At 41.7% G+C, this 22,819-nt stretch overlaps 1 protein-coding gene across 2 annotated transcripts in view; it reads right to left on the bottom strand.

The window, feature by feature from the left end:
* The window catches only part of SP3 (Sp3 transcription factor), a 34,441-nt gene extending 16,768 nt beyond the window's left edge, over positions 1–17,673 (bottom strand). Inside the window, exons 1-5 of one of the 2 annotated variants that reach the window (XM_017837771.1) lie at positions 17,410–17,673; positions 16,951–17,075; positions 16,658–16,771; positions 6,368–6,458; positions 5,093–6,262 (exon numbers count right to left, since the gene is read on the bottom strand). In XM_017837771.1, coding sequence (XP_017693260.1) covers positions 5,093–6,262; positions 6,368–6,458; positions 16,658–16,771; positions 16,951–17,075; positions 17,410–17,416 — 1,507 coding nt within the window. In that variant the 5' untranslated portion in view covers positions 17,417–17,673. Of the gene's footprint in view, positions 1–5,092; positions 6,459–16,657; positions 16,772–16,950; positions 17,076–17,409 lie in introns of both variants that reach the window. The other variant, XM_017837763.1, reaches the window with a different exon arrangement.
* Between the last annotated feature and the right edge of the window lie 5,146 nt (positions 17,674–22,819).

Genomic DNA, 22,819 nt, shown 5'->3' with positions numbered 1-22,819 from the left:
CCTGGTGAGCATTCCTGGTATTATGAAAAGACTGCCATTGCCCTTGGAAGAAACTTCAGATACTTTTTACGAACCAGATGCACTGATAAGTTTTGTTCTGATCTGAGAGATCAGAACCAAAGTATGTGATCATGCCAGGAGGTTCCAAAGGCAAGAAAACTGTACAGAACCTGAAACAATGGACCTAAAGTGTTGAGACTGCAAAAAGACAGAAGATGAGTTTCTAGCCCTTTTTAAGTTGATGCAGTACTGAAATAAAATCCCTTCCCTCTTTCACTTCATGGATACGTGCTGCACACTTCTACAGGTGTATGAGAGTTTTCCTTTTGCTTCAGGAGTATTTGCAGAAAGAGTATTTGAAAAATGAAAGAGAAACGAGCACCTGAAACTGGATAATATATTCTTTTGTGAACATCCTGAGGATATCTGAGACTAAGATAACTCAGGCTATCGTCCTTAACATCGAGAATCTAAGCTGCACCCCCAGACACTTGGCATTCATGACAGATGTTTACTGAGGTACATATGTGCAACAAAGTTTCACCTTACCACTAGGGGCTGTAAGAAAATTGAGGAAGACTGAGCTGTTTTGGAACATAGATCAGAATAGCACATGAAGCACAGAACAGGAAGGATGCAACAATTCAATCTTTTCAAGAATTTGAAAAAAAAATGTAATTCTACTCCACAGCAATAGATTTGCATTAAAAAATTATCCAGACTAACCACAGTTCTGCTAACTTTCTTACACTTGAATTGAGATAATTTACTATGTGCTGTTATAAGCACGATTCTGAAACACATACAGCATGATCATCTAATTCTTCCACAATTTATTAATTTCCTTTGAAAATGATGCTAAAATAAGGAATGTAATTTAAGCATGCTGTAAGCAAACTATTTACACAAGATTGGTACATAAATAGCTCTAATTCCCGCACTAACTTAAATACATCAGTTTCCAATTTTAATTTTCATATAAAAAATAAAACAGTAGGGGAATTGTTTTTAACTGTTTTGATTCTACAACATGCAAACTAAATGCCTCAAATGAAAATTGGATAGCCCTAAACAGATGTTGTGAGATGAAAATATTTACTCAACATCATTGTTTCAGTTTACTTCATGCATTTCACAAGACTTTTTAAAATCAGATTTAATTTCATAATAATAACGTGCCCTTGTCTCAAAAGCTTGGTATAAAGAATGCCTTAGAAGGAAAACCTGCATAACTGAAATTAAAATTAACAAGGCTAAAAACTGGAACTTAGAAAGGAAGAGAAAAAACTAAGTTGTGTAATACTGAAAACCAGCCAAAACTTTTTAAAAAGTTCTAAATGCCAGAAGAAAGTGCAGAACACTACTTAAAGCATAGCTATCTCATCAGAAGTATTAAAACATTAAAAATGGAGCATTCACAGTTTTACTTGCAGGGATGGTTGTTTCAATTTTGCTTGTTTGGGAGTTTAGACTGTTTTATGAAACAGATGTTAGACCAAAGCCTCACAAGATACCAGCAGATGAAAGATCAATTGTCACCTGGGCAACTATTTACCTTGAAAATTGTCAGGCAATTTTTGGCCAAATTTAGAGTAGCTAAATTACTCCAGCATAAGATATCTGGCAGGAATGGAATGAAGTCGCCACCACAAACAGCCAACCACTCCCACTCATTATCAACTGGTGTAAGCTGACCAACAGCCCTGACTGCAAGTTCAATGGCAGCAGGCAGATGAGTCCGACAAGGAGCTGTGTACACTCTTGCAGAGGAGGAGCTGGGAAGAAAGATGTAGAAATGCAGACCCCAGTTTTGCAGTGACACTTTGAGTCAACTCTTGAAAGGAATCCCTTTGACTTGATTCCAGCTGTAGACCAATCTGGAAAACTGTTTGTAGAGGGTTTTTTCTATTTAAATAAATGAATCTTCCAGGTGAGCGTGTCTGGGCTGATAAGTAGCAAAGTCCATTCTCAAGCCAATGCTACTTTCTTTCAGGTAATTTCTAGTTTCTTCAGATGGTACTGGAATAGTCAAAAGAAGTATATATAAAAAAATGTATCCAGCATCCTATAAAACGTTAAGCAACCTATATAAGAGCTGGTAAAATTGCTTTTTTTTTCCAGGAAATAACCAATCCAAAACTGTGATTCAGTACATTAATAAATTAGCTGAGATGCTATTATGATTAGATTTTGATTGACACAGTAAGTTTCCTTTGTCCAGACAATGGCAGAGGGAGAAAGGGCAGTGCAGGCGGGAATCCAAAAACTTACAAATTCCTCCCATATGACAAAACTTACAGGATCAGAAATACGAAAACCATGTTGGTACATTTCAGTACCCAATATTTTTCAAAAAGAAACACTACTTTATATTAAATGTTTGAAGAAAAAAATCAAGATAAACATGCTGAAAAACCTTTCTTGAAGAAGTAAGTCACTAACGAGTAATGTGAACTGTGCATGTAATCGCTCTTTTTGTTACATACAACACAGTATCTTATTACAAACTGCCAACAAAAGGAGTAGACTGCTAGAGAGCTTTCTCAGGTTTAATTTCCTCTCAAGATCAAAAGACTGAAGCCAAAACACAGGTGAGAAAGATATCTCTATGCCAGTGTTTAACATGTAGATACTATTTGATACAGGTTTTGTTAGAAAAGCAATGCTGAAGAGAGTTTCAGCTATGACTAACCAATACCCTTCCCTTTGCCACCACAAGACAACACTAAGCACAATGAGGAATACGAGCTCTAATAAACATTTGAAGATTAAAAAACGCTCAGCCAAGACTTTTCAGGAGAAATTCAGTGCAATGGAAGTCTCTGCATATGTATGCCCGGTAAAGTGGACATTTTGGTAGAAAAATAATTACTGGGCATTTTTCAAAGAAAACTGTACATTTACTGGACAGAGCTGTTGGCTTTGTATTAGGGTTCTGGTGGCTTTCCATTATGCAAATAAAATGTAGGACCTAGGTATAGACATTTTTAATCTCTCACACATTCATGAGTACAGTAAAGATGTCCCCTGCAACTTACCTGGGAAGTGAGCCTTGGAAGAACACCTCTCACACAAAGGCCTGTAACAACCAAAATCTAAAACCTAACTGTTTTCACAGCTACACTGCTAATAGAGCAAAATACATTATCTGGACCTCAGGAAGTTACCAACCACCTCTGACCCAAGACTAGGAATATGTTCTTTCTATTTCTGCCTCAGGTAGAAAAATTTCCTTAAATGAAAACAGAAATTACAGCCTGACTCTATTTGTTATGAAAGGAAGTGTATTATCTGGCTAGGAGGGAAGAAAATACAGGGAAACTCTTCTGTCTTGCTTCAAAGTTTGTTGTTAGTTTGCAGAAAAAAAGTAATCAAGTAGCTTCACACCCTTTAACTTCTCTCATTCTGCTTAAAATTAAACCATTTTCCTTATTTGCAGAAGAACAACATACTTTTGACTTTAAAAAAAATTTATAATTTCATTATCTGCTTCTAACTGCATATTTATTTTTCAACCAAAAGAAAGGGTGCCATACTATATTGTGAGGGGTTATAAACAAGAAGGGGAAGAACAATGCTTTCTGTTACTTTGAAAAAGTGAGTTTCTTCTAACATAAAGAGGGACCAACTACATTCTCCCCAAATTTAGGGGATGGTAGTTTTAATACCTTCCAGTCCATTTACTACTTCTAGACAAGTAGGAAGAATGTCACTATAAATCTCCACCTTATCTTTAATATAATCAGGTATTTATAGCTATTCACTTCAGGCAATAGTTTCTGCTATTCATCTAGTACTTCTGTCTATTTAATCACATTTCATATATCCCATTTAGTCTCTTGCCTTCCCATGTGAAATTTCTCATAGGAAAATACAGTTAAAGAATCCTTGATGGAACTCCCTTGCATTTTATTATGAACACTATTGAAATATTCTCAAGAACCATCAACAGACAAAGTGATACACATGGCACAGAGCAGGCTCAACTTCTTTTTCACGTGTCTTTTTTTTGCTTCCTTTCTCCTTTTCTTTTCTATCTTTCTTCTCAAGTTTCTGCTACATTTCTTCGCAAGCAGTAATATTAGCTACACACCAAACATAAATCTCAGAAATAAGTTCTCAACCTTCTTGTATTTGGTATTAGCCACAGGCCCTTTTTCCAAGATTTAGATTCTGACATCTGAGTTTACCTGTATTAACATGCACAATACGTGCTTTTTGTTACTGATGTCTGTACCCCATGTCCGCATAGGTAACAAAGTATGATGGAGACAAAGACCTTCTCACTGGAAACAGAAAATGCCCTGAAATTTGGAATGCACTGTATGAAATTTACCAAGATAAACAAGCATTTTTATTTTTTCTCACATTAAGAAACACCTATTTTAAGAAAATAGTACTTCTTTGCTTACAGAGATAAAATACGAAAATTTATCACTCATGACTGTACATTCTGAAATATACTGCAAATAAGTAGTACTGGAATTCACACATGTTCTTAAGCACAGACTCCATTTCGATATTTACATGCTTGTTTCGCTTCTGCTTACATGAGCTTCCTACATCATAGTTACACTGATACTAAATCAGCAGGAAATGAGTTGAACAAAAGAGCAAATGAATAACAGCACCACAGGGGGTCTGAAAATTTTCAAGGGAAAAAAATTGCATCAACAGATATCTTTGGATTTTCCACAGAAACTTCATCTATTCGGGACTAGGAAGAATGGGTATGCTTATGATGGGTATGCCTTAGAACAGTGGCAGTTGAAAGCCAGATTTTCCCTCTTTCAATTTAGTATGCAGATCTTCTGCATGGTAAGTCTTGTAACCATCTATAAACACTGAAGTGCTGTTAACTAATAGGACCAGTTGGGAGTTACAGGAGCTTATATGAAAAGAAGTGAAGTAGGGCTATGTTCTACCATTCTAATGGAACAGTACTTTCAAATAAAACCTATCATCACTATGCTTAACCCACTGTATTATGTAGGCTTCCACAGCAAAACAATTATGTTCCGATAATCACAGTTTAAACCAACGACATGCAGTAATATAAAAGAATTTTCTGCAAAAAGAATAAAATAAATACCTGCAGGACTGCCAGCATTTTCTCCTTGATGCAGCTGAATACCAGCAGAATCTATAGAGTTTACTGTAACTGTCTGTAGATTTGGCAATTGAGCAGTGCTTAGACTAACTGGAGTTGACGTCAACGCCCCACCTGCTGCAACTTGGCCAAGAGTGAGAGTCTGCACAGGGGTCAGAGTTATTTGTTGACCAGGTGCATTCTGAATTTGCAAGTTCTGCAAGTTCTGAACTCCTTGCACTTGAAACGTCTGCCAGGTTATCTGCCCAGAAGGGGTCACTGTTTGTGCCTGAATTAAAAAAGTTCCAGGATTCAGCTGTAGTTGAAGATTTTGAAGAGCCTGTTGAGAAATACTTTGACTTGCTTGTACACCGTGGATTGTCTGTTGCGCAATACCTTGTACAATCTGGGCTTGACTGGTTGGCTGCTGAGATTCTTGTAGCTGTATGTGTTGTACAATTGGCTGTGCTGTGGAGACCTGAATATTCTGAGCCTGTGTGTCATCAGAGACTGACGTTTGGATGTAATTTCCCTGAAGATCAGAACTATGAACTTGAGCACTGGTTGTGGTCAAGTCATTTGCATTTTGTTCCAATATACTTGAACTGTCTATGGTAACGGGCAATTGTGATGAAGATGACGTTGGCACAAATAAGTCATTATCAGTCGCGGTTTCTGTAATTTCAGGAGAAACTTGCTCACCAGTCCTTTCAGAAGTATCTGAACTCTCCATGGCTTGTCCAGTATTTATCAAGTGCCCATCTGCATTAATGCCTGCTGTCATGGTTTGAGAACCACTGCCAAGTCCCAGAGAATCTAGATCGACACTATTGATGGGTACAAAAGTAATATTTCCTGGCAGTCCAAGAGGGACGTTAGCAACTACCTGTGCTTGGCCAGGGTAGGATGAACCACCAATTGCAACTCCCTGAACCTGGACTTGACCAGACTGACTAGATAAGATATTCTGAATATTAGCTGAAGATGTTCCAGAGGCAATGATGGTTTGATTAGAGCCAGGAATGATCTGAATTTGACCACTTTCTTGATTTATACTGCTATTATCAGAAGAGGCTGCAAAGCCAAGTTGAACTTGCTGACCATCCGCTGTCTGGATCTGGGGTATTACTTGGTATTGTACGTTAGACACTGTACCATTCGACGAATCTGATCCTGGTGCAACAGAAAAGATTTGTTGATTTTGCAAACTCTGAATAGGAAGGACATACTGCCCACTTGAAGTTACTGTGGCAGCACCTGGAATCTGTACTATATTACCAGCTTCGTCCTTTATAGTGGTAGGAGCTGCAGACAAGACCTCCCATCTGTTTGGAGTTCCGGCTAATTGCACAGAAGCCAAATCCCCTGTCTGAATAAAAAGAGAAAAGAAAAGACAAAATTAAAACAAGTGATGTACAGACTATGTGTTAGACCAATCACGCAATTCAACACTAGATATTGATACACTACTGGAAAACACGCAGTACAGCCTGTATGAACATCAGCAACTGGATTAAAACTATGAAATACAGATTTTGAAAGTGAGCTAATGCCTAACTCAAGGTAACCAATCTGTAGGTTTTGAGCTGCACGTTGCTTGCAAACTTGTCAAACACAGCTCCTATGTCATGGCTATGTCAGGTGACCAGCAGCAGGGTTATTCTGGGGGGGCAGGGCTGCTGGGTAATCTAAACCCCTGGCTCTGGGAAGAAGGGAGCTGGCAGGGGCTCCTGGAGATCTCAGCACCAATTTACCCCTGCACCCAGCCTGGCACCTATCACACAGAAGTGGAGGAATCGCTGTGCAGCCAGTGCTGCCTGTATCTCCTGGAGCTCCACTGCCTTTTGACTCTGTTATATATGATAGAGGTGTGCATGTTGTGACTCTCAGCAGTACAGAGAATGTTAAGAGGTGACACAGTCACACAGCTGGAAAGACTGGACAGCCTCAGTTAAGTTACACTAACACAAAGTCCTACTATCTAGAAGCTTATAGGAGTTACTGTTTCACTAGGGAAGAAGGCTTCTAGACTAAGGATTTTTACACTGATATCATGGTTGGATTAGTCATATGTATCATTTGGAGAGGGGAGGAATCTCTCTTAATTAAGTTGGAACAACAGAAAAGACCAGTGTTTCAGAGCAGACCCCCTAGATGGTTAAAGAACCTAGTATGCTACTGGATTTTATTCAGCAAAGAAAAGGTAAAAAGCACTTACCTTTCTTTACCAAAGCAAGCTTTTTCAGAATAGGGTATTAAGAATTAGATTTAACATTCTGCAATGCTTAGCACAGATTTGCATAGTCAACCAACTTGATATTGTAAATAATAATCAATCTAAAGAATATCAAGTTTCTCTTTATCTGTTTTACCACACTACAGTAAACCAATAGAATAACTTAATATTTATCAACAAGCAACCAACTTGTCTTACAACCAATTCAGCTTTGTGAAACAAATTTAGTCCCTTTGTCAGAGTCCAGAAGACATAGAAAGAAAACCTCTGGTTTGTCCTTCTGCACTGATACTGTGATCACTCCTGGTAGGGAAATTATCAGAGCATATCACAACTTCTTTGTGATGCTGCATTCTGACTTCATTTACAATAAAACCTGAATATGCAAAATATAGCATTCATCTAACTCTTTCCTAACACAGCACTGAGACTTAGCCAGCTTGAATGAATCCTGTGGCAGCTGAGTGAATTTACTCCACAGCACTGGATGGGACTTTGCTCGTTTCACTTTCTTATCCTATTCTGGCCAACAACACTAAAATCTTCACATGTACAAAAAAAATATTCTATTTTCTGAGTGCTTATTAAAAAACAGTTTCAATGTGCTTGTCAAGCTTCATTTCCAACAAGGAAAGACATATCTTGGTTCTAAATACCTCTCAAGAACTGTACAAATAATGATTGTGAAAAAAAAAGAATGCTGGCCTTCTTTAGCCCTCAAAGATATGGGCCATTCACTTAAGAGCTGGACTCAATGATCCTTGTGGGTACCTTCCAACTCAAGATACTCTGCTTCATAAGTGTGATTCATAACCTTTCATGCAGTTTATTAGTAAACAGATTCAGCATCACCAGAACAAAACTAATTTTATGGCCTTAATGCTTCAAGGAAGAGAAAGAGTAAAAGGAGTAATTGTAATTCCATTTTATTATTTTATTTTCCTCTTATACTGATTAACCTGTCATTTACAGAATATATTTAAATCCTTTAGTCTTTCAAGCTTGTAACTTATGATATTTGAAAAAAAAAGTAATATTCCATATCATATATCTTATCTAGAAGGTAGCAAAAAATTCCATTTTCCTCTGCTATCACATGAGCTTTATACACTTGCATTTAATATTGTTTACATACAGTTACCAGTTGCTGAAATGCTGCTAAGAAAGTTCATAACTACTCAATTCACAAGCATATAAATACTTATTAACTGAAGGTTTTATAAAGTAACAAAACACCCATAAAAGTTACAAGGTAAAACATCAGTCAGAAAATATCAAAAGCAAAAATATGATTGTTATATGGTTTAAGTGTGTAATTATAAAATAAATGTATAATATAACGTGCTGATAGTAGCTGTTAGAACAAAAGAGAAAGAAAAAGTAATGGAAACCATTACAAGTCTGATATAATTCCTCACATATAAAACTATGTACAAGCAAATGTTGCACGCTTAGGTTAAAACTGGACTGATCTAGTATGCAACAGCATGTCTATGCGTACTCTTATGTAATACGTATGAACATCCTCCACAGAAATAGTTCAAAGGGAACCTTTGAACCTTCCATCCTTCATGATATGGAAATAACCTCCATTATTGTATTTCCAAAACATGTAGATTCCCATATTGCCATTTTCATGTTAGGCACACATCTCTTCTCACCTTTTCACAATCTAGTGAAATCTTCCCTCAAATCCTGCTCTGTAAGACTTTTAGCACAATAGAGCCACTCTTCTAGTAGATGTACTTGTCAGTCCATGGAGAAGTTCAGGGCAGCCATGCATGAGGATTTGAAGCCATTGCTACACACAGCACTAAATGCCTGTTATTCACATGTTGCTCTTACAGCTGGCTATATCAGACACCACCAGACGAATCATGAGGAGGGAGGGGCAAAAAAAGGGTGAGGCTTTCAAGAAGCTATCTGGCAGCTATTGAAATTACTAGCATTAAAGCATGAAAAAAACCTGTATGGAAAAGAGTATTTAAGGATGATCTCTAACCTCAAATGGTCATCAACCTGACATAACAAGATTGACTCTTATACCCTTTCTCAAAGTCTGATGAGCTAGTAGGACATTTCTTGGACTTCTTTCCTACTAACTAAAGAGTAATAACCTTTCTCAGCATCCTCAGGCAATTAAGCATTTTGGTAGTAACTCAAAAGTTCCGCAACTGATATATGAGCAGTAACATCTGCAGCCTACTCGTTTACTGATCTTTACAATGTAGTTGAAATCCTCCCAGTTTTATTTGTTGTCTCTCAGCCATCCGTGAAAAATACTTAAGAGGGTAGAGATAAGGCAACAGTTCTTTTCTTTATCAACTGATACTCAGGCAGCAGCTATTTGGAAGCTGTTCCTTTAAGAGCAGGCTGGACGGTTGCAATCCAAAGGCTCCGTTTCAAGAGGAAGGGACAAAGATCTGAGGAAAGTTCAGCACTAGCCAGCCAAGGAGGAGAGAACAGGAAGCAATGGGGAATTCACTGGAAGCAGCATCAGGAAACAAGAGAAAGAGACAGGAACAGAGCAAAGAGAGTAGCTGACACAAGACATGGGAAGAATTAAAATCAAATGATATGTCCACCTGGAGAAAGGTCAAGTAGCAACAAAGAGTGGAAGCAACAACCGCTGTTCAGCTTGTCTTTTGATCCTTTAACAGGCCTTGTATAATTTCTAGTGGGTAAAATAAATAGATGTCTCTGAGCCAAAAATCCCATCCCTGAAGAATCAGGGGTCATGATAAATAAAAATCTAATAATTGTCTTGTTCAATGTGTTTAGAGAAAATTAAAGCAACATTAAGTCAAATGTGGAAGGATATAAAAGAAAGGCATAGAGAAGATAAAATACCTTTTAAAAGTGATCTAAACCATATTGAATGATAGGACTTGGGTTATAAAAAATAAAATATCCTTCACCAAAGTAAAATTGGAACGGAAGAAATATCCCTGTGAGAACCTGCCAGGTTGTAGACACCTGAATTTCAACGTGTCAAATGTGACCAACTGAGTACATGCCTTTAGCCATCAGTATTTTATTGCTAAAGAACTACTGAATGCTTATCTCTGCTGGTCTATTGTGGACTGCTTTTTACTGCACTTTTTGGAAAGTCACTTTTGCCCCATTTAGTCCTGGAGCAAAAGCATCAACAAAATGAGCAGAGGTGGACAGATAATGAGTCACGAGCTCCTAAACATTTAAAAATCACATACCAAAAGAAGAAGATTGGACACTGCCTCATCCAAATTGTTGTTTTATGAAAGAGTTAGGGTTCTAATGCATGAGTTTAATACCATGTGTTTACCAAGCTACAGTAAACTATCTGTGCATTCTTAGGTCATTACAAATACTAGATAAAATGCATTTGCTTCGACTCTTTCATTAAAGTATGAGCTAATACATTCTATCTTGTATTTGCCATAGGTTAAAAACATGTTAAACATCCGTCACTGTGGTTCAGTTGACACAAAGCTGCTTGTTAAGGCAAATTAATTCTGTTGCATGTTTCAGCCCTCTGCCAATGAAGCCACTCAATTCAGAGAAATACATATGCCCAAATCAAATGTTTAGAGAAACAAAGAATGTTTCAGGGGAAAAGTATTATCTGGGCCTGCTTAAAATGTTACTTTAAAAGACATGCTAATTTGGCGAAATACATCTGTGTCTCTTTTAAAGAGCATCATCTTTTTTCTTAACATAGACAACTGGAGTCAAAACTTCAGTAGCTTTTTATCAATCAGCAGAAGTTCAGAATCTGCCCAAATTAAGACAATACAATATTCCTGATGTTAGTAGAAACAAGGAAGCTGCAATACTAAGGAAGGAGACATTTTTAACAAGACTGTAGGTAACTTCATTTGTTTATCAATTATTAATCTATATATGTGTATAAATCTCAATATAACTACATGCCAAACTAGAAATTAGCATTGTGTGAAATGGTTTGTTTTCCTCGTGCTTTTAACTCAGGTGCTGAAGGCTCATTCAAATCATCAAGAGGGACAAGACAGGAGGACCTGAGATCAGTCAGACTGAACTTGATCTTTGGGAAGGCAATGGAGCAAATAACCTTGAAAATAACCTTGAAAAAATTAGCCTTCAAATAAATTCAGGGGGTGTGGCAGGGGAGAAGGCAGTGATCAGAAGTAGCCAGCCTAGATTTAGAAAGTAGAAATAACTAAGTAACTAACCTGACAATGGGCTATGATCAGATGACTGGCTTGGTAGATAAGGTTATGCAAGGAATATTATTTATCACTACTTTAGTCAGGCTTTTAACTCTGTCCCCCATAATGTAGGAAAAAACTTTTTTTTTTTGTTACCATAAGGGTGATCAAACACTGAAACAGGCTACAGAGAGGTTGTGGAGTCTCCATCCTTGGAGGTTTTCAAAACTCACTGGACGCAGCCCTGAGCAATCTCCTCTAACTGACCTGCTTAGAGCAAGTTGGGGAGAGACCAGACATTCTCCAGACTCCTTTCAAACCTCAACTGTTCTATGAAATCTTAGACTTCTTACTAATGTTTAAAATTACAGAGAGAACTTTCTGGTTTATGATGCCTTTAAATATGGAAATGTTTTAAAATGTACATTTTCTTACTTTCTCCAAAACTATAAAGCAAAATAAAACATAATTTTTTTAAAGAACATCCTTAAAGCAACTTCTTCTAGAAGAACTTCTATACTTGATTCTAATCCAGTACTAGAAAGACTGTGTTCCCCTGGACAGCAGCAGGGGAAATACACTGTTAGTCACTACATTCTACCTGAAACTTCTTTATTCTGCAAAATAAAGCAAGACAATTTCAGGCAGACTTTTCTATAGTGGCTGAACACATTCTGGTACATCTGTTCACATCCAGAAACACGGCATCAGGAAGCTATCTTATCACTCACAAAGGAAAAAATGGATGTCAGAATAATTCTGAACTTCCTCAAAATGATCATATAGGCCAGAGAACCAAGTGGTATAGTTAACTCTGACACGTGGCATTCATGCATATTTTTGCCTAGTGGAAAACATGAAATTTAAAATGCCTTCCGATTTCTCTATGCTATCATCACTATTAGTATTTCCCCCTAAACTGAGGTTGAGCTAGGTGCATCTCAGATGGTTACAGTAATGTTCTGAGGCACAAACAAACTGGAATTCCAGATTTTCATTAAGTTCTGTGAAGCAGTGATATTCAATTCTAAAACTCAAGTTATGCCAAAGCAGTCTTAAAGCACTGTAACCTTTATTTGTAAAAGATACAAAGAAATGCTTTGTCTACACCAGATAAATGATACTCATCTTCCCCACATTGCTAATTATTAAGCTGTCCAAATGTTTTCCACATCATGTTGGTAAGCAACAAATCATATAAATAATTCCCCTCAGCCTTTTTTTTTTTTTAAGACTGGAGAATTAGCATACCCGGCACCACACTAGATGCAACTACATACCACAACTGGGGCAGTCATTTCTGACAGCTCCCATTCTTTGGCGGCTGCCAGAGCCCACAGTTATCAGCCAGCCTGCGCTTTTCCCAATTACCCCACCTTCCAGACCTCCCAAACAACCTCCCATCAGTCTTGCACTGCATCCTCACCTATGCCAGCGCCACACAGACAACCATAAGAATGCTAATAATGCTCTTGGATAGTTAAAGTAAATCTTTAGTTTTGCATTACAATGAAGTAAGAGAACATAAACAACTGGTTGTCATCTCAGCTTTATGGCTTCTTAAACAATTATCTGATCACCAACCATACAGCTGACCATCAAAGCTTTGTCTGACCTAAATCTGTTTGCTTTTCGTTTTCACCCCTATGCACAGCTCTGCCACCTTCTGCTTTGTTTCTCATTTCCATATAATGCTAAAATCTTCGCAGATGTTTAAACTGGAATGAAACTAGAGTATTTATAACTAAACGAAAAAGAATCCTAAATGTGACAGTTGGAAGTAGAATTATTAGTCAACGATAAATAGTGAAAAAGCAAGACCCAAAATAAAACTTCTCAGACTTTAAATTCCCAGGAGAGGGAAAGACATCCAGAGAGACCAAAACATGAGCTGTCATTCTAGGTCAAGCAGTAGTGCATACCATCCCAGCAAGGCTTTCACACATACTAGAAGGCAGCAATATTCAAGGCAAAGTTTCCACGGCAAGCATTTGAACAAACCACAGATGCAGCAGTATGGCAACTGAGGAAAAGATTCTCAGGTAAACAAATTCAAGGCCATGTACCTGAAAATCAAAAAGCAGTAAGCAACACACAGGCAGAATAAATCATGGAATCAAAGCTGAAAGACTTCAATCTTCACCAACGCACAGAGAGACAAGATTGGAAAGTAATGCCTGTTAGGGCCTCTCATTCAAAAGCAAATATAGTTCTAACCAGAATACTGGGCCAAGCTGAAAACCTTGTGGACTAGAGACAGCCTGCCAGGTCATTGACAGGATGGAAAGAAGAAGAGGGTTGAGTTTAATTCTGTCAATTGTTTTCACGTGCTTTCCATTACAAGCAGTTGCCATTTTCATTAGTCTTTTTATTTTGCCACTAATCCTGTCAGTGGCATAACAGCAAAGTCCACTCAAACAGTAGGCCTGGACTCAGATACCAATACAGAATCATAGGATAATTTCAGTTGGAAAGGACTTATGAAGGTCATCCGTCCCAACCCCTGGGTTTAAAGCAGGGACAACTAGATCACAACAAACAAGATCACATTTGCTCCAGCTCTTCCTCAAATCCCATACATGCAATATTCCCTACATTCCTATGGGAGTTTTTCTGTTGCTTTTAAATCATACTGCTGGTCTCTTGGGGAGCAGCTGCAGCATTCCATTTCAGCCAGGAAAGCAGTGTGCTAGCCCAGCATATGGGCTCCAGCCCTGCCAGTTCCTAGGAAGCAAGTGTCAGTCAGTAAAACAGTAACAAAACAACCCCCAAACCACAGTGCCACTAGCCCTACACATGCAGGCTCTTCAAACACTTCTAAGAGGAAATACTTGGTTTAACTTTTACTATCTCTTTGTATGGATTGAGAATTCTACCAGATGTTCAGCAGACAGAACTGCAGTCCAGGTATAGAACATACTGGGAAAGGGCTGCCTCCCCATCGCTACATTAGGCACTATCACCAATACACAGATATCAAACTGATTCATCTATACTCCTGGGAAAGGGAGGAGCATCACAAACTGCAGGAAGATGCTTATGTCACTATCTATGCGTATAGATTTCATTTTCATTATGAGGTACCTACAACTTAAGGCTTTTTAGCTCCTTCCTCCTTCTTCCATCCTCTGATAAGATAAACTCAGGGGACCAGAAAAAAAAAATCTTTACTGCACTAAATCCCTTTTGGCCTTCTGTTTTTCACAAGGAATGTATTTCAGGGCCTTTAGTCCCTCCCCTCTCTTTATTAAGGTCATCTTAATTAACTCCAGTGTCTAGTTCAGCTACTGTAGGTATCTCCTCCAATTTATATTTAGTTTCCACCTAAAATATTCTGAATCATTCAAGAGTTATGTTGTAGGAGTGTAAAAATTACCAGAATGCTATAACCTAACTCACAGAAGATATGTAGGAGGGGCCTATCTGCATGTATGAAAAGTAGTGAGTGAGCTTATATTCATATTTGGTTTAAGTAAGATTTTGGCTTCTCTTGAATTGCATCTGCCTTGCCCTGAAAAGCTTCTTATACGTAAACACAACAACAGATTAATTTAACAGGAATAAAGAAATACCATTTCAAAACTGCTTTGCCCATTTTGAACAATCAGGAACCATTTGTCCTGTACTACCATTCTAGTATCCTGTCAGACCTAGTACTGCTCATCCTAAGTGAACAACCCCTCCTCAAGGTGCACAATTCCAGATTTACAATGAGCACAACCTTAAGGTGAGCATAGGAAAGGAAGCAATCGATAAAACATCATTTTTCAATACGTATGTTTATACTTTTCAGTATTATGAAACAAATCTCAGAGGTATCAGGCACCTAACAACAATAGAAAGATTTTTAAAAACATACTGCTTGAGCAAATAAACAAGTTTGGCAGAAAGGATGCTTGAAAGGGAGTCAGAATCTTAATATATTTTTGAGCTCTATCATTAGTCTACAACCTGCTGTATGACCTCAGACAGCTATTTTAATTCAGTTTCCCTTTATGTAAAGTAAGCTGAAATGCACAGATGTAAAGTGCTTTAAAGTTTAGCACTCAAGTATTTAGAAACTTAACAATATCACTAACACTTCCACATTTGTTAAAAGCTTGCCATAGACACTTCATGCACCAGTATAATGCTTTGAGTTTTTCTTCCTATTTGCAGAATTCTAAAACATACAAGGCTATTGTATGGCAAGTTTAAAAAACAAAACTTGTTTTAAAAGAAAAGAAAAAAGGTTTTTTTGCTAATTTTAAAAATGTTTTTGTAAAGAAAAACTAAAATTAGAGGTAACATGTCCGGTTTTCCAAGGCCAAAAAAACTACTTCAGCTTGTCATTTTAGAAGATATTTTGGAACTCTCTTTTAATATACCAATATTTTCAGCTGGAAATGCACAAGAGCTTTGAGTTCTATGAGCTTATGCCAACAAAAGAGTTTAGCCAGACCAATTAAGAAACATGTGAGTTTCCATTAGGCTTTTGTTATGCGGATTGTTAAATTAGCTTCAGCACGAATATATTTCTAGTCTGCAAGATCCCTCTCATCACGCAAGGTCCCAAGGTCATCACGGTTCCTTTTAGAGCCGACAGCGCATGAGAGATAAGGACAGAAATTCGGTTTGCAATACGAGGAACCGCACGATAACTCTCCCTAGAAAAAACAGCGTCGATACAGGAAGCTGCTTTCCACCACTGCGTTCGCTTCTAAACAGCCATTTTACTTCACTACATCCTTCCCTACAGCCAGCCTTCATTTTGTGTTCCTGCCTGGCTGCGCGGTTCCCGCCTGACAGCCTGGAGAGGATACCGGGGGCGCGCTCAGGTGGAGGTGAGATGCCTCCCAGCATCGCCGGGTGCCGAGCGAGCCGTTCCGGTGCCCGGGTCGGGGGAGGGAGGCTTCCCGCCTCCCCCCCTTTTTGAAAGTAAATGAAGCCGCCGCTCCCAATGGCGGGGGAGGGGGGAGCTTGGCTCCCTCCTCCTCCCGGGAGCCCGGCTCCTCCTGGAGAGGCAGGGGAGCCCGGGGACCCCTCTCCTGGCAGGTCGGCCCTGCTATCGTCCCTCCCCCCGGGCGGGCAGTGCCGTGTGTCCCGTCCCTCCCCCCGGGCGGGCGGGCTGGCTGTGCAGTCTCTCCCCCCGGCAGGCCGTGCGAGAGCGGCGGGGCGGGCACTCACCGCTCCGGCAGAGTGAGAGGCAGCGGCGGCGGCGGCCTCATCCTCCTCCGGCGACGGCGGGCCGATCTTGCTGCAGGTGGCCGCCAGCAGAGCGAGCGGTGACGGCTGCGCGTCCTACCCACAATGGGCGGGTTCAGGGAGAGAAGGGGGGTGGCGGTTAGTGCGGGACAGCGACCGGGCTCCTCGCAGACGCGCACACAGGAAGCGGCGGCGGCGGCACCGGCTCCGCACCCGCTCACAACGTGTCACCCGGGGGAGGGGGGGGGAAGGGGCCCGGCTGGGCCTGCGCTCACCTGGGGGGCGGCCGCCCCGGCGGAGGCCGAGGCGGCGCCGTTGCCGTGCTGGAGATACTCGCTGTGGCTGCTGCTGTCCACGTCTAAGGCAGCCATTTCCTCTTGTTTCACGGGCTTCTCGGGAGCTGCGGGCACAGCGGGGAGGGGGAGGGGAGAGTCACTGACGGGAGCGATCACCCCCCTCCCTCTCCCTCCCTCCCTTCCTCCCTCCCTCTCCCCCCCCCTAACCCCAGCGCTCCCCCCGCCCTCCCGCACGGAGCCCTCCTCCTCCTCCTCCTCCTCCTCCCCGTGCTGCTGCCCCTGCCCCTCTTCTCCCTCCTCCCCCTGCTCCTCCTGCTGCTGCTCTCAGTGCCGGTCTCGCCTCGCTCGCACACGGACGCTCCGGGGCCGGAGCGGGGACGCGCAGGGCCGGAGCAGGAGCGGGGAGCCCCCGGGGCGGCTCGGTCGGTGCGTACGTACCGGTCATGGTGTGAGTGCGAGCGGCCGGCTGGCTGGCTGGCTGGGCGGGAGGCAGGCAGGCAGGCTGGCTGGCTGGCTCGCACACAGGCCCTGCTGGCTGGGGCTAGGCGGCTGCCGCCGGGGACATGCTTATTGTGCTCACGGCGGGCTGAAGCGGCGGCGGCGGCCCGAGCCTACTCCGGTTTTTTTTTCCTATTTTGATTGACGGTGCGGGAAAGCCGAAAGGTGGGGCTTGCCGCGGGAGAGGGGGCCCGGCCGACACCGCCGCCCGCCCGCCCGCCTGCCAGCCCGGAACTCCCGCCCACGCCCGCGCGCGCGCGCGCTCATTGGCTGCGCCGCGCCGCCGCCGTCGCCCGCACTGGCCGCCCGGGCTGCCAGTCACCCGCCGGGGGCGGGGGGGGCGCCCCATGCCGGGGCGGCTTCCTGTTTGCCAGGGCTGGTGCGGGGAACAATGAGCGGGACCCTCCGGGAGCCCGCGGCCCGTGCCCGCCGGGCCCCTCCGCCCCGCCGTCGCCCCGACAGGCGGCCCCGCCGCCGCGCCCCCTTGATTTCCCGGGGCCTGTCCGCCCGCCCGCGGCGCAGGGGTCAGCGCACAGCCACAGCTGCGCGGCGGCGGTGGCGCTCTCTCCTCCCTGCCCGCCCCCCCGCGCCCCCGCCGCTCCTGTGCCCGGGGGGCGCCGGGCCGCGGCCGCGCTCGTTCGAAATCTTCCCGCCGGGGCTGTCAGTCACGGCTGGCGACAGCCGCGGCTCCGGGGCAGCGGCTGAGCTGCGTCCTGCCTGCACACAGCGCCGCCGCCGCAGCGCTTTGTCCCGTCGGCGCTAAGATGTCGGCGCAGCGTCCCCAGGGGAGCGGGCCCTGCCCGGCGGGTGCCGCGGGCCGCCCCCCCCCTCGGGACAGGGCACCCGGGCCAGCGCCGGGGGCCGCTCTCACGCCTCAGTGGGGCGGCCCTGTCGTGACGCGGTTGCATAAGCGCTGTGGCTGCAGTGGGCTCGCACCTGCCTGACCCGGCCGGGCCGAACATGAAAACCTCCTCTGCCTCCTTTGCAAAACAGAGCCCGTCGAGGGTAGGGCCGTGAGTTAGATTTTAGCGCGACACGTCCTCCCAGCGGGAGTATCTGCCCTGAACTGGGGAGCCGAGCCTTGGCACGGATCGGGTGTTTGTGCCAGCAGGTTTTATTTTGGTCATGTTAAGGAGAATTAATAAGATTCCCCTCAGCGTCAGTTTGCTGCTCTGCCCCTCGTGTTACGCAACACAAAGGAAACTGGGAGCTCTCGGATTGTTAAACTAAGGCAGGAAATATGTTTAAAGCGTTACATAAGTATATGATGATACAGGAATGATTATTAGTGGGGCCTGTTTCTCTGTTACACCACGTAGCTATGAAGGGTTTCTGTAAAGGGGAGCAACGTCGGCTTGGCCTTCCCTTACGTCTAAATGCATGTGCAGGGTGACAGGACAGTGCGAGGGTTGAAGCAGTGATTTTGACCCTTAGCTTGCAAATTCCCCTGAAGAATGAGTTTTTCTTAGTTACCTTTAGTATGGTGCTCCAGACAGTCTGAATGAGGTGGAAAAGTGTTAGACTGAAGAGCACAAACCTACTATACTGTTACAATATTTAATGTAATTAGCACTGAGGATTACCTGGGAGATACAGCGAGCACAGTCTCTCATATGTCAATAGTTATGCTGAGTATTTGTAGTCACCAGCTATGCAGATAAACCCAGGTGAGGTTAGTAACTAGGAAACCTAGAATTATGGTCAGGATTTTCAACAGCTTCTCTGAGCAGAGAATAAACAGTGCTTTTTAATCAGTCCAGCACTATGACCTTGCAGTAACTGCCCAGTCTTGGCTTAGAAACTATTACTGAACAGGAAAAAATGCACTGAGAAAATGTGAACTTAATATCAGGAAGTTATGATGAAAGAAGATTGCTGTATCTTCACTGTCAGTGGAAGATTGCTCTTACTGTGTGATGTTTAGTCTTATTTCAAGCCAATTTACTTTTGCCAGTATGTTGAGAGTACCTTCAGGTAACTTAATAGTAAGTTGTAAATTAAATCCCAAGGCTGTTCGTTACAATTCATTTTTTCCAGGGCAGTTAAAAAAAAAAAAATCCCACTTCTGTTTGTGAAATATCTGTATTTGTTTACGTAGTCTTTTGTCATTCTACTTTAGAATCAGCTGTTGGCAAGTTAAATAACGTAGCCATAAAGAAGCAGCTTTGGTTGCAATTTGTATTTTTTGTTTTAATAATAAAACAATGAGAAGCAAAAGTTGTAACTAGTTAGAGAAGTTAATTCTTTTTTTTTTTTTTTTACATAGTGTCGGAAATAATTTTTTGCCAGTGTAAGCTAAAGTATGCAACGTTTAAAGATGTGTCAGTAGGCATACATAAGGAAATTTTAGGAGATAAATGAAAATGCAGTGTCAGAAGTTACTAGTGAAATATATGATAGTCTGTCATCCTGGATCCAGAACTATTACAGATTACTTTGGACTTCCAGTAAAGAAGTCGTTCGTTTAAAGACTGATGTGTAAGAAAAATAATTCCTGTTCATATGCTGTGAAAGAGGGAATGACAGTAAAAAACTGGCCCTTGCTATTTAGCAGGGTATCTGCCAAACACTGTCAATGGCATTTTGTTAGGACAATTATGTTGTTTAGGACTTAATCTAAATATGAAAGTTGGTCTGCCTTCTACAATTGGGTGTATGTTGAGAGCTCTCTGACTTAAGTGAGGCCTTGTCAATAGAGCAGTTTACCTGCATGGATCTGATTGCAGGCTTGGGGTGTAACTGCAGTGCTTTAGGATAGAAGTATTTGAAATACCAATAATGGGATTGAGTTTATATATAAAGAGTTTTTCAGTGCAGTACAACTCAGAGGTAATTAGGCTTAACAGCACTAGTTGAGGACCATCTTTTTCTAGTCAAGTATCTAAAATTAGGGAGGACACTGTTATGGTAACATTAAATTCAGATAAAAAAGAAGCAAACCAGAACATTTGTAGACCATTTTAAAAGTATACAATTAAAAAGTAAAATTACAAGAAAGTTGCAAAAAAAGATGTACCGTTATAAAAAAGAGGTGTGAAGAGACTCAGAAATATGTTAAATGTTAAATAGAAAGTGGTTCATAATAGAAATCAAGTGTTTACTTAGCACTTCCCAGTGGAGATTAGGAACACGTGAGAAGGAAAAAAAAATTAAAAAAGGAAAGAAAATACATTATTTGCGGAGTTTTTTGCTTATCAATATACTAGCATCAAGACGTTCACTAGGAAAATTCTGGATGTATCGGGGAGATACTGTTTTGGAACTGGACCGAAGTTCTGTTAGGGGTGATCTTCCTGCTGAGTTAGCACTGCTCTGATATCCCCACGGAGACTGAGCTCCATGCCCAATTAGAGGAGTCATTGTTTTCTCTTTCTTGAGATTACCCACCAGATGTACTGTATCAGTATGTGATCTGAATAAACTAACCATGACCAGTTTATTATTAAAGAGCTTTGCCTCTTTAAGCCCCTGCCTCCTGCTTCTAGCCTGTTCATGGTAAACTGCAGGTCCTGGGATGAATTCTCAATCCATTTGCTGAAAATGGCGTGTTGCAATTTGAGCTGTGTACGTACAGAGAAAGTAACACTGGTCTATACATAATGAGAATACCTCCAGCAGATACCAGAATGCAGTAGTTTCAGAACTGAGATGCAGCCTTAGTGGTAAGTAGCAGTGTACTTTGGGAGAGGAAGTAATGCCTACCTGCTTCTGATAAAACTTGAGAGGAGGTTTTGACAGAAAGAACACTAGAACTTGATACCTACCCTGTATTTCAGCTCAATGCTGAATTTGTCCACTGTAAGTTATATCTCATTGGTGTAAGTCTTGGAGCTCAGTCTCTGTGTGAGTATGTTCAGTACAAGTTCAGAAGAAAGTGCACCACCTAACACAATTTCCAACCAGCACAGTGCCTGCTATACTTGGAAATGCTGTTTCTGTCTTAATAGTCCTTTGAAACTTCTGAGCTATGACGTAATATTTTTGTCTTTTAATAGTCCCTTCTGTTGGTAACCCTGCATTTATTTAAAGGAATGTATTATTGAAGGGCTGTTGGTATGTGGTCCAGTTCAGTGTTCACTCACAGCTGTGGTACTCTGTTCCTCTGTAAAGTGGTGGGTTTGCCATGCTGAAGGCTAGAATGCAACTGGACAAGACGGACAGGAATGCATTCTGCTGTGATGTGTTCTGTACCACTGGGAAAACTCAGGCTGAGGTTGCTTTAGTTTGAAAGGCTGGGTTTAAAATTACACTGAAGAATCAGTAGGGATTCCATTCAACAAGCTACCTTAACACTGCATTCAACAAGCATTGGGGAGACAACAAGCAGCATTATCTGCAAATCTTGTACCTCAGAAAGTAACTAGGACACAAAAAAAAATTCAGGGGAGGTATCCTTTTGAATTTGCTATAATAATCTGTTTAAAATTTAAGTAGAATACAGAAGACCATATGTTTTGGTTTCTAAGTGACAAATATTTACATGGTACTACAAAACCCAAGATAATTATAAGGTTCTGAATCAGACCTATTAAACTTACTAGAATTCATCTTCATTCTGGATTTTCGCCTTCCTTTGCAATTTGTTTGAGTCTTTCAGCAGACAGGAAAAGGAATGTAGCTACCAGTCCTGGATACTGCACTCTTAATTTCTGCATCCTGTATGGGTCCATTTGCTTAAAAATATTGGGACATCTTTACAGAGGGCCACAGGAAGAACTGACAGGATGTTGCGAGCTTTCGTGAGTCAGCACACAGTAGTTGGAGATAGTTGCATGACTTGACTGTAGAAATAAACAGAGAAATGAGCTTTTGCCCGGTATAAAATCAGCAGTGGTCAGAGAAAGGTGTTGACTGGCATTGTGTCATCATCCCCCAGAAAGCACCTCCCTGTTCTGACATGAGTGGCTACAAGACCACAAATTTTGCAAGGCGGGAGCAGGCTTGAGCAGTAGGTGTGGTTTGCCCAGAAGCTGAGCCAACCTGATAGCTCACAGACATCACCATAAGAAAATAAACCCTGCAAGAATACTGCTCCCCTTATTGTGAGCTAAATTGAGTCAAACTAGACACAGTGGGGAACAGTGGTCCATGGGTGGGAGCAGATGAAGAGAGTTAAGACTCCTTTCAACAGCAGCAAGTAGATTAATTCCATGTATCAAGCTTGCTAGACAACACAGGAATTTGCTTTTGGCCATGTTTTTGTAAAGTGCCTGTCAGTAGCCCAGGATTTTAAGCCTTAAAGGAGCACAAACGGTACCTGGGAGCTTGTGAAATATCAAGATATTTGTATAGTCTGCTGCACAAGTATGAGGGTATCCAAGTGTAACCATCTAAAAGACAAATAATATTT

Source organism: Lepidothrix coronata, unplaced genomic scaffold (genome assembly GCF_001604755.1).
Source record: "Lepidothrix coronata isolate B3197 unplaced genomic scaffold, Lepidothrix_coronata-1.0 Scaffold7, whole genome shotgun sequence".
Classification (NCBI taxonomy): Eukaryota; Metazoa; Chordata; class Aves; order Passeriformes; family Pipridae; genus Lepidothrix; species Lepidothrix coronata.
Note: the sequence above shows the minus strand (reverse complement) of the source record. Positions and strands in the feature narration are given on the sequence as shown.